This window comes from Maniola hyperantus, chromosome 4 (assembly GCF_902806685.2).
Source record: "Maniola hyperantus chromosome 4, iAphHyp1.2, whole genome shotgun sequence".
Lineage (NCBI taxonomy): Eukaryota > Metazoa > Arthropoda > Insecta > Lepidoptera > Nymphalidae > Maniola > Maniola hyperantus.
The window spans coordinates 12,194,384-12,211,165 of record NC_048539.1 but is presented as its reverse complement, the minus strand read 5'-3'; the positions used below and the strand labels follow the sequence as shown (position 1 = coordinate 12,211,165).

At 40.2% G+C, this 16,782-nt stretch overlaps 1 protein-coding gene across 2 annotated transcripts in view; it reads left to right on the top strand.

Moving 5' to 3' along the window:
• Window positions 1-16,782, top strand: part of Gapvd1 (GTPase activating protein and VPS9 domains 1) — a 37,001-nt gene that overhangs the window by 4,440 nt on the left and 15,779 nt on the right. The window contains exons 3-22 of one of the 2 annotated variants that reach the window (XM_069509899.1): window positions 148-315; window positions 407-619; window positions 1,042-1,225; window positions 1,859-2,047; window positions 2,231-2,337; window positions 3,625-3,762; window positions 4,190-4,377; window positions 5,952-6,078; window positions 6,657-6,798; window positions 7,736-7,842; window positions 8,479-8,587; window positions 9,300-9,423; window positions 10,491-10,591; window positions 11,538-11,663; window positions 12,872-12,939; window positions 13,690-13,825; window positions 14,325-14,428; window positions 15,057-15,233; window positions 15,816-16,019; window positions 16,295-16,513. In XM_069509899.1, the coding sequence (XP_069366000.1) occupies window positions 148-315; window positions 407-619; window positions 1,042-1,225; window positions 1,859-2,047; window positions 2,231-2,337; window positions 3,625-3,762; window positions 4,190-4,377; window positions 5,952-6,078; window positions 6,657-6,798; window positions 7,736-7,842; window positions 8,479-8,587; window positions 9,300-9,423; window positions 10,491-10,591; window positions 11,538-11,663; window positions 12,872-12,939; window positions 13,690-13,825; window positions 14,325-14,428; window positions 15,057-15,233; window positions 15,816-16,019; window positions 16,295-16,513 (2,931 nt within the window). Of the gene's footprint in view, window positions 1-147; window positions 316-406; window positions 620-1,041; window positions 1,226-1,858; window positions 2,048-2,230; window positions 2,338-3,624; window positions 3,763-4,189; window positions 4,378-5,951; window positions 6,079-6,656; window positions 6,799-7,735; window positions 7,843-8,478; window positions 8,588-9,299; window positions 9,424-10,490; window positions 10,592-11,537; window positions 11,664-12,871; window positions 12,940-13,689; window positions 13,826-14,324; window positions 14,429-15,056; window positions 15,234-15,815; window positions 16,020-16,264; window positions 16,514-16,782 lie in introns of both variants that reach the window. The other variant, XM_034968047.2, reaches the window with a different exon arrangement.

Below are 16,782 nucleotides of genomic sequence, written 5' to 3'. Positions count from 1 at the left end.
AATGCACCAAACTTGTTGTAACCTGTAAATATTCTTCTTTAATAAATAAATAAATATACAAATATATAAGGGTTCCGTTTTTCCTTTTGATGTACTAAACCCTAAAAATTAATTCATAGTTTTATAATACGTTGCTATTATCCTCAGGCTAATCCGCACAAACAAATGCGCCCTTCCGTCACTGTATGCAGTATTCCGTGATGGCCATACTCCCGCTCGGCAGTTCCTCATCGCCGCGCTACAGGCGCCCGTCATGGCAGTCTTGAATGAGGATGAGTTCTTCCTCGACATAGACCCGGATAAAGCTATAGAGAGGTAAGAATAGTATTTGTACGTAGGCCATAACCATCCTTTATGCATGCTTCGAAGCCTTGGTTAGGATGCAATCTTTTGTCATTCCTTATAGATTTTCACCTGGAGATCTTCTCAAAAAGTTCGGGCAGCCGAGCAGCAACGAGTACACGTCGAAAATGGCGCGCTACCGCAAGTGGACCGTGCAGTCACTGTACAACCTCACCAGCAGGTTCACCGCGTCGCTGAAGGAGCACTGGGCCAACTTCCCCGCCACTATTGCGTGGATTGTACAACAGATTGTACACTTGTTGAAACAACATTCCAGGTATGTTGAAGCATTCCTACCATATTTCTATTGTCAGGTTATCTCAAATTAATCGCTCCTGACGATGATTTTTCTTTTCTCTGCTCACAAATTGTTGTTTTGTGTCAGCTCAGAACAACTAACTGCGAAAAGCACTCGAAATACTCGCGATGATTTTACCTTAGTTCGAATTACTGTCATTTTTTGTATGCATTAATTCTGTAAAATAAGTAAAAAATATTACTTTCGTTGTTTCACTCTCAATGACTATTTTTCCAATGATTGCTATTTAAAAAGAACATATTTTGAAAACATAGTGTATAGGAAATCTTGCTGGAAACATTACATATGCATTAGAATCAGAGTATCGAGTTTTTTTTATCATCATTACATTATTTATATTATTTTAAATAATGAGATGAAATTTTATCTATTGTAAACAGAACCACTGATCGCGAGATCCACGCGATATGCACAGACCTGGTTCTCAACCACTTCATATGCCCCGCCATAGTCAACCCAGAAGCTCATGGTGTTGTCGAGGTGCCCGTCTCTTACATCGCACGCTGCAACCTCATACAGGTTGCGCAGATCATACAGATGCTGTGTCTGGCCAGATACCAGGAGGTAAGAAGTCTAACATGGTATGTTAGGACGTGGTATATCATAAAGCCTAGCTCACGAAGTTATAGTTACTCAGTGGTAACGATAAGTAGGTATTAGGAGTGCTAATTCCATCTTTATTTATATATTCGTGGGCGAGCTATAGTCAAACCATAAACTCATGGCTCGGCTGAGGTGCTCTTACATCGCACGTTGCAATCTCATACAAGTTACGCAGATCATACAGATGCTGTGTCTGGCTAGATACCAGGAGGTAAGCTTTCGAAACACAATATAGTCACCACAACGAATAGCGTTGCTGACGTCCTTGTACATTTTTAGGGTTTCGTACTAAACAAGGAACCCTTATAGTTTTGATATCTCCGTCCGCCTGTCCGTCCGTCCGCAGCTTAACTCAGAGACTATTAGCACTAGAAAGCTGTAATTTCTAATTTGGCATGGGCAACATGGATAAAGTGGTAAAAAAAAAATCTTGAAAAACAATTTTTACACGTAAAGTGGGGTCGAATTTTTTTCTCGTCTATCTCAGCGTATGGGGTGTCGTTAAATAAGTCTTTCAATACTATTGCGGGTGTTGGACAGCCATTGTTCGATTCAGAGATCCGTTTGTGAAATAATAACATCTATTTGTTGAAGGTGGAGCCCAAAGTTCGTGACCTATACATGAAGTTCGAGCGCTCATGCGTTTGGTCCTTGGTCGAAAGTATAGCAGGGGACGCATTCGCACCGCCTCCCCCTGCGCCGCCTTCTGACGCTCCCCTCAGGACTGACGCCGTCACTCTGTCCACTGTTGCGTTGTTCACCGCACATGACGCACATTTACTGGTGAGTGCGTCAAGTATTTTTAGCCATTAACGCTAACGCTCGATCATCAACCTGCGTAGTTACGGAAAGTAACTACGCAGGTTGATGGTATGGAACAAGTCAAATTTTTCAAGTTATATCCATGAGTTATTTGATTTTTGATGTAATGAGTAATCCTTCATACATCCCTCACATTTGCTTCAGATAACCTTCCTTAGACGAATCTCATCCAAGCTCAATAACAACACCCAAAATGGCAGCCAAGAGAACGTGAACGGTCCCGTGCAAAATTCCGATGAATCTGTTTTTAGGTTAGTGCTTCCTAAAGCCCTGTACGCTTAGTATAAGATTTTACGTCTCACTAAACGTTGCTAGAATTCGAGAGTCGAAACACAATAACGTCAAAGTAAAATGGACCTAAAGTTCCTTGAATTGAAGTCAAAAATTCAATGCCACTGATTTTAATTTCGCAACGTTTCCGCTTGGAGCGCTGGCTGTAGATGCGAAGACAAACTTGAGCTTTAAAACATGGCAGTTAAGATCCAGTTTACTATAATGCGGAAGGTGTTCGACACTCGGATACTATCAACGTCAGTGAGACATAAAATCTCGTACTAAGCGTACTGTTACCAAGAGCTAAGAAATATTTAATTAAAATGTATGTGAAAATATTGGTACTGATTCTGAGCACAACTATATTTTAATTTTTAGAGTATTCGCATCCTCTTCTTACTAATGTAATATGAAAAGGACAGACACAGTTTGACAGGTTCAAATTAAATTTAGAACTATCAAACCTCGTGACTATAGTCAGTCGCGAGATTGTTTAAATTTGTGGCGTGTACTAAAATTTAGAGTCTTCAAATGTAAAATTCATGTTCTGTCCCTTTTTAGCAATATTAAAAAGAAAAAGATGCAGATACTCTATATTTAGTTTAGTACTCTATATTTAGTAGAGAAAGACAACAGAATCAGCGCCATTGGAGCCGATTCTTTCGATTCCGATCACTGAACTAAACTAAATTAACAGGTCTAAATGTAGTGCTATCCTGTTCTGCAGGCAAAATTATGAAAGGGATAGCAATAGATTTAGACGTCTCATTTTAGTTTAGTTTAGAGATTGTGTACAACGGAATTAGCCACATTGTTTGTTTTTGTGCCGATTTAAACTCCTTGTACGTCCCCAACCGTAAATATAATTTGGTTTCTCCGCCTTTTTTTAATAAAAACTACACACGCAACTGTTACGTTTCTCGAGCAACGAGACTATACAACGATGAATTTTCTGACGTAGATTTATTCTTCAACTCTTTGAAGGGAATTAAAACAGCATGTATAAAAAAATATCTATAATCTATAAATACTGTTCTGCTCAATGCTTTAATAACTTTATGTATGTACTTTTTCGGCTATGTTTGTCTATATATAAGTATGCGACTATATTTATAAGTAATTGTTTGTAATGACCGTTTCTGCCAAAATAAATATTAAAAAAAAAAAATTGCTGCCACCAAATGCTGGGACAACCTGCAGCCACTAAGTCAGTTTCTAAAACGAATTACTTGGACGCATACATGAATGTTTTTTTATTTGTACAGCAACGAAAGGAATGTTCTGTCTGAGACTGAAGGCGGTGGGGGTACTCGGCTGGCAGCTCTGGTGGCGAACAACGAACCCAACTACCGGGCACGTCTGCATGATTTGTTACGGAAGATGCCGGATTTCACTGCACTGAGGTATATAAGTGATTGATTGGTACAGTATGTGGCAGAAAGTAATGTACATCGGCCATTAGAATGACATACCGGCTTGTTAGAGCGTTGTCTCTGTCACTTTGAGTTACAGTACGCGGCAGAAAGCAGTGTACATCGACCTCTAGAAGGAGATAGCAGATTTGTAGAGCATTGTCTCTATCGTTGAGACCGACAAAACGTCATATAGGCATACCTATATGACGTTTTGTCGGTCTCAACAAATATGCTATCTCCTTCTAAAGGTCGATGTACATTACTTTTTGCCGTGTATTGTAACGCAGAATGGTTAGCACCCACTGAGATTTTTTGTCTTTATCATTTGTATGGAATTACGTTACAGAGAAAGCGCTATACTAACTTCTTTACGCGGATAGTGTATAGTATGAAATCTTACATCCATTTGTTCTAGATCCTCTCCAACTGACATCAAAGACACGATGTCTGAAAACGGCCACAGCAAGCGCGGCATCCTGGGCAAAGTGAGCAGGTCCCGTGTGCCGAGGTCCACCTCCTCGGATGAGAGAGGCGCCGAGCGGGACCTGGAGCCCGAGGTGCTCGTCATCAAACTGGTCAACGCGGTCGAGCAGGACTATGTCGGTTAGTGTACGACTTAAGTGAGACCTCACAAAATAAAAGAGAGACAAGAGCGAATATAGGATATTTATTTATTTAGGAGCATCCCAAAGAAAGTTTTGTTCAAACCTGACAAAATTAAATTCATTTGATGCCCAATGATCTACTGGATCTATAAACCGGGTGAAAATGTTTCTGATCTGTCTATATCCATGCATATATGCTACAGGCACGGTAAATACTATTGCAACCATTGGCACCGATTCTAAGCACAACCTAATTTTAGAGTATTCGCACCCTCTTCTTACTATTGTAATATGAAAAGGACAGAAGCAGTTGGACATTTCTAAATTTAATTTTTAGATGGTAAAACCCGTGATTTTAGAACGCACTCGCGAACCTACTGTTTAAATTTTTATTGTGCACTAAAATTTAGAGTCTTTAACCTTTAGTTCCTTTTTTAGCATTAGTAAAAAGAAAAGGATGCAGATACTCTAAATTTAGTTTAGAGAGAGACTAGAGAATCGGGGCCACTATCAACCTTTTATTTTTGGTTAATATATTGTAGGTAATTATAATAACACGGTATTTGACAACTAGTCAAATCAGTAACTTTTTATCAAAGGTCAAATCGCGCGCTTAGTATGCGAGATGCTATGAATTACTGGAATGTGACGTCACATCATAATGACGTATTTTTTTAGTTTAATCGATAATTTAAAATTGTTATTACACTTGAAACTAACAAAGGACTTGGATTTTACGTATGTGGTAGACCCTCTATTTAATAATCACTGAGAAATAATTTATTTTTGATGTAGTCAAATACCCAATTTTAATATCAGGCAATCTAACATGACTTGTGTTAGACGTGTTAAATGCGTCATGTCGGTGTGTTCCAAAAAAGTACCAACCATTTCACTAATTAACCTCGCTTTAATTTCAATTTCTTACTTATAATAGCACTCCCATTAATTTACACATAAGTTACAAAATGCAAAACATTGAAGGAGTAGAGGAAATATCGTTCCTAGGGCTTACATTTGATAAATACAGCAATTGGAAAGCACATATTGATGGTCTATGCAACAGACTTGATCGCTTTACATACGTTTTAAAACGGCTCAGCAGAAATTCCAGTATAAAAACTGCATTGCTTGCATATCATGGACATGTAGCCTCACTTTTACGCTATGGTCTTGTTTTATGGGGTAATTCTGTAAACGCTGATAAGGTACTTAAAAGACAAAAAGCATGCTTGAGATCCATTAGTGGTGCGATATTCTGGTATCACTGTATATTTTATTTTGTTTTTAACTACGACATGGAAATCCTTATTTTATTTTATCTGATTGAGTAATGTTTGAATTTTTGATTTTGTCACTGTAATGAACTAGAATAATTTTAATGTTATAATATTCATTTACCATTTATTTGCACACCAGGACCTGGTAGAATGTGTAAGGCAACTCAACTGATGTAAAACCTATATGTACCCACATTCCAGCGAATAAACGTATTATTTATTTATTTATTTAATGTACTCTTCGGGCATGATTTCAATCAACCAAGAACAATTTTCCATTGTATTTGAACAGGACTAGTCCCCGAGTCAAAAGTGCTGGAATGTTACTACGGCGGTGGGGAAGGCGAGGTCGAAACGGAAGGAGAAGGAGGCAACCTACCTCCCACTGGTGTTACTGCACCCATACAGAAGCGAACCAGGTAAGAAACAGGTTTGAAATTTTTGGCGCCATTATTTTTTGCTTAAACTACCGTTCTCAAAAAAGAGGAACCGTGACAAGCGGAGCTTCTACATATTTTCCGTTAAAAATAATTTGACCAGACTGGACTGGACTGAACTGGTCCAATCCGAACTGGTCCGGTCCAGTTCGATCCGATCCGGTCCGATCCAATCAGCCAGTCAACAATTAGAAGTTGCTATCTCATTCATACTTCATACTGATATTATAAATGCGAAAGTGTGTGTGTCTGTCAGTCTGCTAATTTTTACGGCCCATCTGTTAAACCGATTTTGACGGGTACAGACATTGCATCCCAGGGACGGCAGCATGGGCTTCTTTATGCTACGGAAAATAGGTCAAACAGTGCTAAAAAACTATATTGGGGCCGATTGTCTTGTACACAATCTCTATACTAAACTAAATTAACAGGTCTAAATCTAATGCTATCCTTTTCCGCTAGCAACATTATGAAAGGGATGGCAATAGATTTAGACGTGCCATTTTAGTTAAGAGATTGAGTAAAACGGAATTAGCCACATTGTTAACGTTTGTCAATAGATTTTCGGTGTCCCACGACGAAGTTTCTCTTGGAAACACTTCGGACAACTTGGAAGCGGTGTCCGAGGCAGCGTCCAACCACAGCGTCACTTCAAGTCTCGAACTGGAAACCGAAGACCAAAACGACAATCTTTCAGATATGGTGAGTGCTGAGTACGTCACATAAGACCTAATGATTTTTAAAACGGATCTTCATCACATCATCCAGTAGACATATCCTCAGTTGAGTATAGATTTTTTCTGTAATGATTTTTTCACTAAACCCAATCCGGTCCTTAGCCTTCCTCATTCAAACACTCCCCGCCACCACGCCAACGAACTAGTGAGCGCCCTACACAAGCTTATCTCTATCCGCGGAAAGAAGTTAGTATAGCCCCTTCTCTATAGAGACAAGAATCTTAGTGGGAGTTAACCATTTTCACTCACCAACCAATCATGAACATGTTTTCAAAAAACATTCGAAATTAAATTAGAGAATGTTTTCAAAAAACATTATAAATTCAATTCGTTTCGTTTGAGATTGATTGGTTGCTCAAAATGGTAAGCGCCCACTGAGATTTATCTCTCTAGAGAGACTCTATCATTTGTATGGGATTACATAACACAGCGAGCGCTATACGAACTATACTCTTTCCGCGGAAAGAGTATAGTTCACTCTGCTTGAAGCCAGAATGTTTATGAGACAGACTGCGTAGTAAGCTTGTTTCTTCATTAATTCACGCCCATTTACAATATTATAGATGCTTTATAACATTAATATTAGGCCTTCTCAGGCAAAGGTACTTAATTAAAATCATTATTATTATTATTACAATTGATTTCACTTTTCTTCTGTAAATCCAGATCTCTTCAGATCTCTTCTTATCAGACCTGGGCGCTTTTGGAACCCTCGTAGCTTTAGTTTTAAGTTCGCGTAAAAATTGTCACCACTATATCATCATCTTACAAATGCAAGCCGACTATCAAAAAGTGTAATTTTTTTTACCTACTTTGTATAAACGTTTTGACTTTGACTTTGACTTCATTTCTCATCTTATCCTTCAGAAAAAGAGATGATGATTGATGATTGTTGTTTCCAGGTGTCAGCCAATGTCAGTGGTCGAGGAAGCCCCAATATATCCGGTCGGGAGACTCCCTCATCGCAAGTTACAGATGGCGACACGGCCGGAGACGTCCCGACAAGACGGTAAACAGCATCATCATTATCAAGCGATAGGTGTCCACTGCTGGACATAGATCTCTTGTAGGGCCTTCCGCACGCCATCACGTTCGTGCGCCTGAATCCAGCGGCGTCCTGCGACTTGTTTAATATCGTCTGTCCACCTGATGGGGGGGTTTTCCAACGCTGCGCTTTTTGGTGCAAGGTTGGCATTATAGCACCTTGGAAGCCCAACATCTATCTGTTTATCGAACTTTATGCCCTGCCCAATACCACTTCATAATTATATTTTTATAATTTTTATAATAGTGTTTTACCTACACTTTTAGGAAATTTCTAAATAATTTTAAATACATATCAAAAATTGCGGAACTGGCAGGATTTGAACCTGCGTCTTCTGGGTTTCGCGCCCGACGCCTTGACCGCTAGGCCACGGTTTAGCTTACTTCCTGTGACGAAATTTGTGATATGTATGTTCACTCAGTACTGAAGCGACTTTTAATGCCATCTAGTAGCGACACTTTGCAGTTATCGAAACAATTTTCAAAGACCCAATTCCGCAATTTTTTATATGTACCTATTTAAAATTATTTAGAAACCACTTCATAATATTTGTAACATTTTTTTCGTTTTGTGTCCGTGCTAATGCAATCATTTACACAGGACACAAGCCAATGCTCCAGTGAGCCAAGCCGCGAGCGCTGCTCAAGCAAAGATGTTGAAGCAAACCCGCAACGATATTGAAGACAAATTCGGCAAATTCGAAATTAAGGTAAGAGTTATTTTACAATGTAACTAATAATTTAATTTAACTAATAATTAACTAAAAACACAGTTTACACTACCTCAGGAGGCAGGGCCTTACACTAAAGCTTGTTAAACTACGTGTTTGTAAAGATATTAAAGATTTTATTTATTTATTAATTTATTAATTATTTCTGACAGTGTAGCCTAGTGCAGAGTATGCGGTGCACATGGGTGCAGGACGGGAGCGCTGAGCGCCGCTCGCGACACCTCCAAAGAGCGCGATTCGCTCGCGGCGCTCTCTCTTTAAATGAAATAATTTTATATTAATGATAAAGTTGTGGTTTTTTATTATTGTAAGCCCTTCCTTCTTAAAAAATACTTTTACGTGTACTGTTACGTTACGTCTACCCCGCGGGGGTCCACGCGTACGGCAAGCGAAGTAAATGGGAAATTTCTAACAATCATCAATTATTTATACCCGAATTTTCGATCACTTGTGAAAATATAGTTTGTAAAATGTAAATATAAAAAATAGATGATTTTAGCCTGCATTATTACCATTTCCAGAATGTCAAAAACGGACTTCACTTTTTCATTCGAGCCTTCAATTATATTTTACTAGATTTCGCTAAAATGTTGATAAAACTACTTATGCAATTGCTCGCATAGCTTTCACGTTTATTCAGATGGGTGTGCGACCGATTTTGTCGCGTTAGCAGTTGATTTTCCGTTTCCAGAAACTTCTAGAAGGTGACGAAACAATAAGCATAATGTCGGACACTTGGAGTACGGACGTGCTAGCGTCAGACTCGGAGACGATCGGCGACTCGTGCGAACACACGCAAGTTGCCGCAAGCCAAGGTAAGCACACGTTATCATTTTTGAAGCGAAGCTTCTTTGACGAAGCGAAGCCTTTTGAGCTCCACCGCTGCGGAATAAAATGAGAAAAAACCGGCGAAGTGCGAGTCGGACTCGCACACGAAAGGTTCTGTACCATCGTACAAGAAAGAACACTATTTTTTTAATTTTCATGACTGCCATTTTGATTTAAATAAAATAGCGAGCAAACGAGCAGGTGACCTGATGTTAAGTGATTACCGTCGCCCATAAACATTTGCAGCAGCAGCGGAACTTGTTATTTGTTGTTATATTGGCAATACACCATATCAGACCATCAATAAGAGTAATTTATTACCTATTTTGAATAAATCATTTGACTTTGACTTTTTCACATTTTGTGTTCACACAAAAAACTCAACCTATTACGATTCACGACATAAAGCCTGCTGACAGACAGATGGACGAACTGACAGTGGATGCTTAATAATGGCACCTTTCGGTTACAGAACCATAAAAACGTCACCGTTCTGTTAGTCGTACTGAAACCGCCCTACGCGACAGCTAGTGACCTCTAGTAGCGACGCAATTACAGCTATCGATCAACTTTCAAAGATCCATATTACAATAGAGCTCTTTAAAAATGTATTCTGTTGAACATTGTGGCTAATTCCATTGTACAAAATCTCTAAATTAAACTAAAATAACACGTGTAAATCTATTGCTATCCCTTTCAATGTTGCTTGCGGAAAAGGATAGCACTAGATTTAGCCCTGTTAATTTAGTTTGGTTTAGAGATTGTGTACAAAAGAATCGGCCCCATTGTGTTGAATTTTGAGGGAAAATGAGTAAATTTCAATGATGCCTTATATCCATGATAAATATAGTTAATACCGGCTATATCCACGTGGTTAGTCGAAGTCTCAAGCGCGTCGCGACGCGAGCTGAGTCCCTTTGAAAAAGTACCCCTTATGGGTTCCCAACTAGTCGGGCTTACTTCGACAGACCACGTGAGTACAACCGATATTCGCTATGATTATCATGGTTATCACTTATAATAGTCGCTAAAATGCCATATATCGTTTGCACAGGGTCTAATGCGAACACGATCGCGCCTGACGCATCGGAAACAGCGAGTGAATCCGCGTGGAGCATGGACGTACTCGCTTCCGATAGCGATCGCAATACAGAGGTACTTTGTCGTTGTGTTTCATAGATTTTAACTATCAGTAACGGCATAGTTAATTATTTAAATCTATAAGTGTATATATATCTATGTAGTCTTATGTATGTCTATTATATTTTATTTGTATGTATAATATGTATTTTATATTCTTATTATATGGTTTAGTTTATTTAGCTATTGGTATTTAGGTTTATTTTACACCACCTCCCATTGTCCATTTGTTCGTTTTCTCCCTAGCGTTAAGGTTGTCTGGAAAAGATCGCTATTTAGCGATAAGACCGCCTTTTTGTACCTACTTATTAAGATTTCTTTTTGTAACCTGTCATTTGTGTTACTGTGGTGCAATAAAGTATATACACACACACACATCTTTAGTACGAGAGATATAGAGAGATGTATACTGTCGAATTTAATTCAAATCTGGTGTGGGAGCAGCGATATAAATGTTCCATATATCCACTATAGCGACTAGTCTAGATGGCAATCGGGGCGGAGACGCCCCGCACACCCGCACAGTGTCAACCTGTCGCGTACTATAGTTGGGCCGCTTCATAGTAACAACATGTTTCACCGAGCACCGGTGTTCGCAATTCTATCACTTGTAAACTGCTTTAGACACAAGAGTGAATTGGCACCTTCTAGGCAAACGCGTCCCCCCATCTTAGGCGACATCATCACTTTCCATCAGGTGTGATCGTGATCAAGCGTGCGCCAATGATGAATAAAAAAAAGACGCAGACTGTTTTTAAGAACATAGATAAGTTAGAACAGACTATTGGTACTAAAGCTACCCATATCCATACTAATATTATAAATGCGAATCAATTGGCATCGTTAGATCCTTATGGGCAAGCTTGTTCCACCTCACGCTGCATCATCTCCTACTGTTTGATGTGATTGCAGCCAAGCGCAAGCCTGTAGAGTTTTAAAAAAATGTGAATTTATTGTGCAGGTGGACACGGACGACTGCGTGTCGGTGGCGGCGCGCTCGGACACGTCGTGGCCGCGCCGCGCGTCGCACCACGACGAGCTGGCGCCCGTCACCGCCAACTCCACCACCAAGCTGCACCAGATTGCCGTATGACATTCATTTGTTCTTCGGCTTTGTTGCTCGGCTTCGCTATTCTCCAAATAACTCGTGATATTGTGAATTGGGATGATGCCTATGTCAAAAATAAATTATTTCTTAGGAATCATTCAGTAGAATCAATCTTTCAGAATTCGTAAAATCCACGTCCGCTGTTAGTGTTAAGTTTCTATCGATTTAACTATTAAAAGTACGTCAAATTACATCAAACGTTTGTGACGTCACATCTATAAATTTCGTACAAGCTCCAATATAGTCCGTACAAAATGACTCCTCACGCGCCATTTTAACTCTATGGGTTATTTTTTTAGGTGCATCTTGAGAATAATCCAATCCAATCCATAAGTCTGTATGCGTCCACTGCTGGACATAGGCCTCTCAAGAGCCTGCCAACAACCACGGTCCTCCGCCTTCCTCATCCATCCACCTCCGCCTTCCTCATCCACCACCTCCAGGTCATCAGTCCAACGGGCTGGAGGTCGTCCTACACACTGCGCTTACCGGTACGCGATCTCAGACTTGAGAATAACTAAAAAAAAATTGTCGGGTAAAATTCAAACGTCACTTCTGTCGGAAATGGCCACCAAACAGAACATCTGTTCTGAGGCCGCCATCTTTTATCGAGGGTGGTACCTACATGGCTAGTACAAAATATTACTACAGTTTGAAAACAATTTTTTTTACTCTATGATATTTAAAAAAATCTTTTAATTACATAAAGAATTTCACATGTAATGTTCGCCAGAGATTGTATCTTGCCTTCATTCTTGCGACGGACGGACGGACGTACGTTCAAACGCAAACCTCGACATTACTTATGTTACGGAAACTCATACAAATAATACAGACAAAAATCTCAGTGGGCGCTAACCATTTTGAGTTACCAACCAATCACAAATGAAACTACGTTTTCTATTTGGATTTCGAATATTTGTTAAAACCATTTTCGAATCAATTTCGAACGTTTTCCGAAAACATTTTTGTGATTGGTTGGTGTCTCAAAATGGTTAACGCCCACTGAGATTTTGGTCTCTATCATTTGTATGAGATTACGTAACAGGGAGAGCACTATACCTCTGCTTTATTGTTTCTGCGGATAGAGTGTGATTCGTTTTAATGTCAACACATGAGCAGAATTGCAGTTGCTTATATGTGTATGATTATATGGATTATATTTTTTTTTTATTTTGTTCCTTTAGAATGGTACCGCAAAACGACCAGACGTAGGCAGCCCTAGACACACGTCGCGGCCTAATCTACCTAACAGGTATGTACTACATGTTTTAAAATTACGAGAAGTAACCCTGCCCTCTTTGTGGCGTCGTGTCAAAACTTAAATTAATTTTTTTTAATGTGTTATTTTTTTACGATTAAATGTTTATTACTACTTTTCTTTCTCTATTATTGAAAATATCCACAATTATAGTTAGAATCGTAAACATCCATTATTTTGAAGAAGTATTTATCTTAATATATAAAAGGAAAAGGTGACTGACTGATCTATCAACGCACAGCTCAAACTACTGGACGGATCGGGCTGAAATTTGGCATGCAGATATCTTTTATAACGTAGGCATCCGGTAAGAAAGGGTTTTTGAAAATTCGACCCCTAAGGGGGAGAAACAGGGGTTTGAAATTTGTGTAGTCCACGCGGACGAAGTCGCGAGCATAAGCTAGTTAAATAAAACCTCAATATCGGTAACATAAAAAATAAGATTTCTTTATAACCAGGGTGAATAAATGGAAATCGTTTGCAGAATATAAAAAGGTAATTATTTGTCTACAAAATAAAATTAAAACCATGACAACAATTATATTAGGGGGAGCCCAAAGCTCCTAAGAAAATGGGCAATCTCCTTTGGCATGCAGATAGCTATTATGACGTAGGCATCCACTAAAAAGTGATTTTTGAAAATTCAACCCCAAGGGATTAAAATAGGGGGTTGAAATCTATGTAGTCCATGCGGACGAACTCGCGAGTATAAGCTAGTTTCTTAGATAAGCCATGTTTTATTAGGAGTGGAGGCTACCTCAGCGCCACGGCAGCGCTGTGCCGCGGCGGCGAGCTCGACCTGCCCACGCACACGACGCACGCGTCGCCGCTCAGCTACCCCATCGAGAACAGGAAGAGCATCCTCGTCAACGGGTACCCGGTATGAAGCTAAATCTAAATATTTTTCATTTCATTTAGGTCAACTTTATAGAACTTAGATGCTACTGCCCTAGCCCATACCTCTTCCAGGTTAGCCCGCTACCATCTTAGACTGCATCATTTATCACCAGATGCGATCGCCATCAAGGGCTGACTTTGAAAGGAATTTAAAAAGAATTCTTTCTTTAGATTCTCAGAAAGTTAGTTAACAGACAGACAGATAAGAGAGCCAGTTAATATAGCAGCACTGTCATCCAGTTCCAATCTATGTTGAAAATTTCAAGTGGCTATCTCATCGGGGAGTTTTTATTTTTATTCAAAATTAGTTAAAATAAAGAAGTCAGTTTAAAATAATTGATTAGCAAAATTTGTACCGAAAAGACAAACATACAGACTTAATAAGGACATGCTAATAAAATGAGGATAAACCTGAATCTTGCCTTTTTAGCTAAAATGACAGCCATGGATTTATTATTATTTTAACCCTTAATATTGTGCAGGTAATGACATGCTACGCGTCGGCACCGGAGAGCCCCAGTACGGCGCCTCCAATGTCCAACGATGTGTTCGACTATGTTCCGCAGAACAACTTCAACGCGCAAAGGTATGTTTCGTGTAATAGCTAGATGATGCCTGCTGCTTTGTCCACGTGGATAAAGGTTTTAAAAATCCTGTGGGAACTCTGATTTTTCGGGATAAAAATTGGCCTATGAAAGATCCGATGCAGGCGATGAAGAGAGCTATGCTTGGAGTTTCTCTACGTGATCAAATCAGAAATGAGGAGATCCGTAGGAGAACTAGAGTAACCGACAGCTCAACGGGTTGCGAAGCTGAAGTAGCAATGGGCAGGGCAAATCGTAAAACCGATAGACGTTGGGGTCCCAAGGTGCTGGAATGGCGACCACGCAGCGTTGGAAGACCTCCCCCTAGGTGGACGGACGACATCAGACGAGTCGCAGGGAGTCGCTGGATTCAGGCGGCGCAAGATCGTGACGTGTGAAAGTCGCTACACGAGACCTATGTCGAGCAATGGAAGTCTAGTGACTTGAACTATATCTACGCAAAGAATCGCGTCGATCTGTTGCTTCGCTGCAGCGCGATTAAACGACAAACTAACAAAAAGAAAAGCTTCGCATTTATGATAGGTAGTGATGGATTATAGCAAGGAAATCCTGTTGTGTACTATTACTTCTGCAATGCTTCCATTGAAATAAAATCTTGTTCTCATTCAGTAACAGTGTCCCGACTGAGTCGACCCTAGAAGACGCAGCGGGCGTTGAAGAGCCCAGCGCGTTGAGTTGCGCGTCTGGTTCCGACGCGACAAGTCAGTGGGTGGACGATAGCTTCCCTACCAAGTACCATCTGCCTTCCACCTCAAAGGCCTACGACGACAACGATCTTATGGACAGGTAAGTGTCAGATGTTAAGACCTGGACAGTCCTGGGTGATTTCTGGACACACTGCGCAGAGAACGGGTGGTTTTTAGACATTAGACAGTAAGTGAGTGATTTTTAGACATACGTCATGCTCTTGGTGGCTTATTGCGGGTTGCGAAGCGGCTTGTGATACAATAGCAGATTGTACAACAAGGGCATAAAACAAGACACTTTATTCGAGACGTTTATCTACCCGAGGCGAAGGCGGGGGCACATTTTTAAGTCGAAGACAAAATGAGTTTTATGACCGAGTTCGGTTGCAAGGAAATGAAATACTGATACGCGACCGCGACCTGTGGTTGAGCTCACTCTCATACTTCACCTCTTCTGGTCACTGTGTCTGCTCTAACCACACATTGATAAATAACCCACTGCGCAACTTTAAGGTCAGAGACCTTTTAACGAGACGCCAAATATTATGTAGACCGATACTACCACACTTCGCAAGTTCAAGGTCGGAGACCCTTTGACGTGACACCAACTATTTCTTACATGATTAAAGTACCAGGAGAGCATACGAGAATACGCGAGAAGTGAAAAATAATTTGGTTCCAGATCCTTAAATTCAAGCGAGAGCTCGTTCAACGCGCTCTCAGTGTCGCAATACGAGCGTCGCTTCGACTCTGGCATCGAGTCGGAGCGTCCTGACCCGGAGCCGCGCTCGGCCATCTCCGACCTCATGACGCGCATGAGCTCCGCCACCATCTCGTCCAACCTCGTCAACAACATCGCCTCCAGGATCGTCAAGTCAGAGATCAGGTAGAGCCCGTTCATCGCACTCGCAGTGTCACAGTACGAACGTTGCTTCGACTCACACACAGTCACACACATGATAAACACATTGAGACACACACACAGACACACACCAGTGAACATGTATCCGTGTGTACAAATTGCACCCTTGTTTTACTATAGATTGAGTTTTTGCACTCATTTAACATTATTTCGTGTTATAAGATTGTCTCTGTGCAAAGTAATCTATTTTTCTGATTTAAATTTTCTAGAACCAGTATTGTGAACATCAGTTCTTCAAGGATAGAGAAGAAACGTGAAGCAAGAAACGAGAGCAACATATCCCTCAGTACACTGTCAGTTAACAGCGTGGAGACATCAGTCTCGGACAAAAGTTCTAGTCAGGATGTGAACTCTGAGAATGTAACGGAGAGGCGGATCAGTCCCCCGCCTAAGATAGTGTCTACGGGAGCCATACCGAAGAGTATAAGCTTCGATGCTACGGCCGAGAAATCACAGCGGTAAGTCAAAAATGCATTTAAATAAGTGTTGACTTTTTAGATAATAATCTCATTCCAATAAAGCCATATTAAACTGATAGAACTGAACTCGTATAGTTGTTTTTCTTAAATTAGTACTATAATAATCTAAATATATACAAAAAGTTCTGGCCAATTCATCAACGTCCAGCCTTGATTGACCCCTTGGACTAGAAAGTTGGAGCTTCGCTTTATAATATTTTTAATTGTAAATCCATACTAATATAAATGCGAAAGTGTATCTGTCTGTC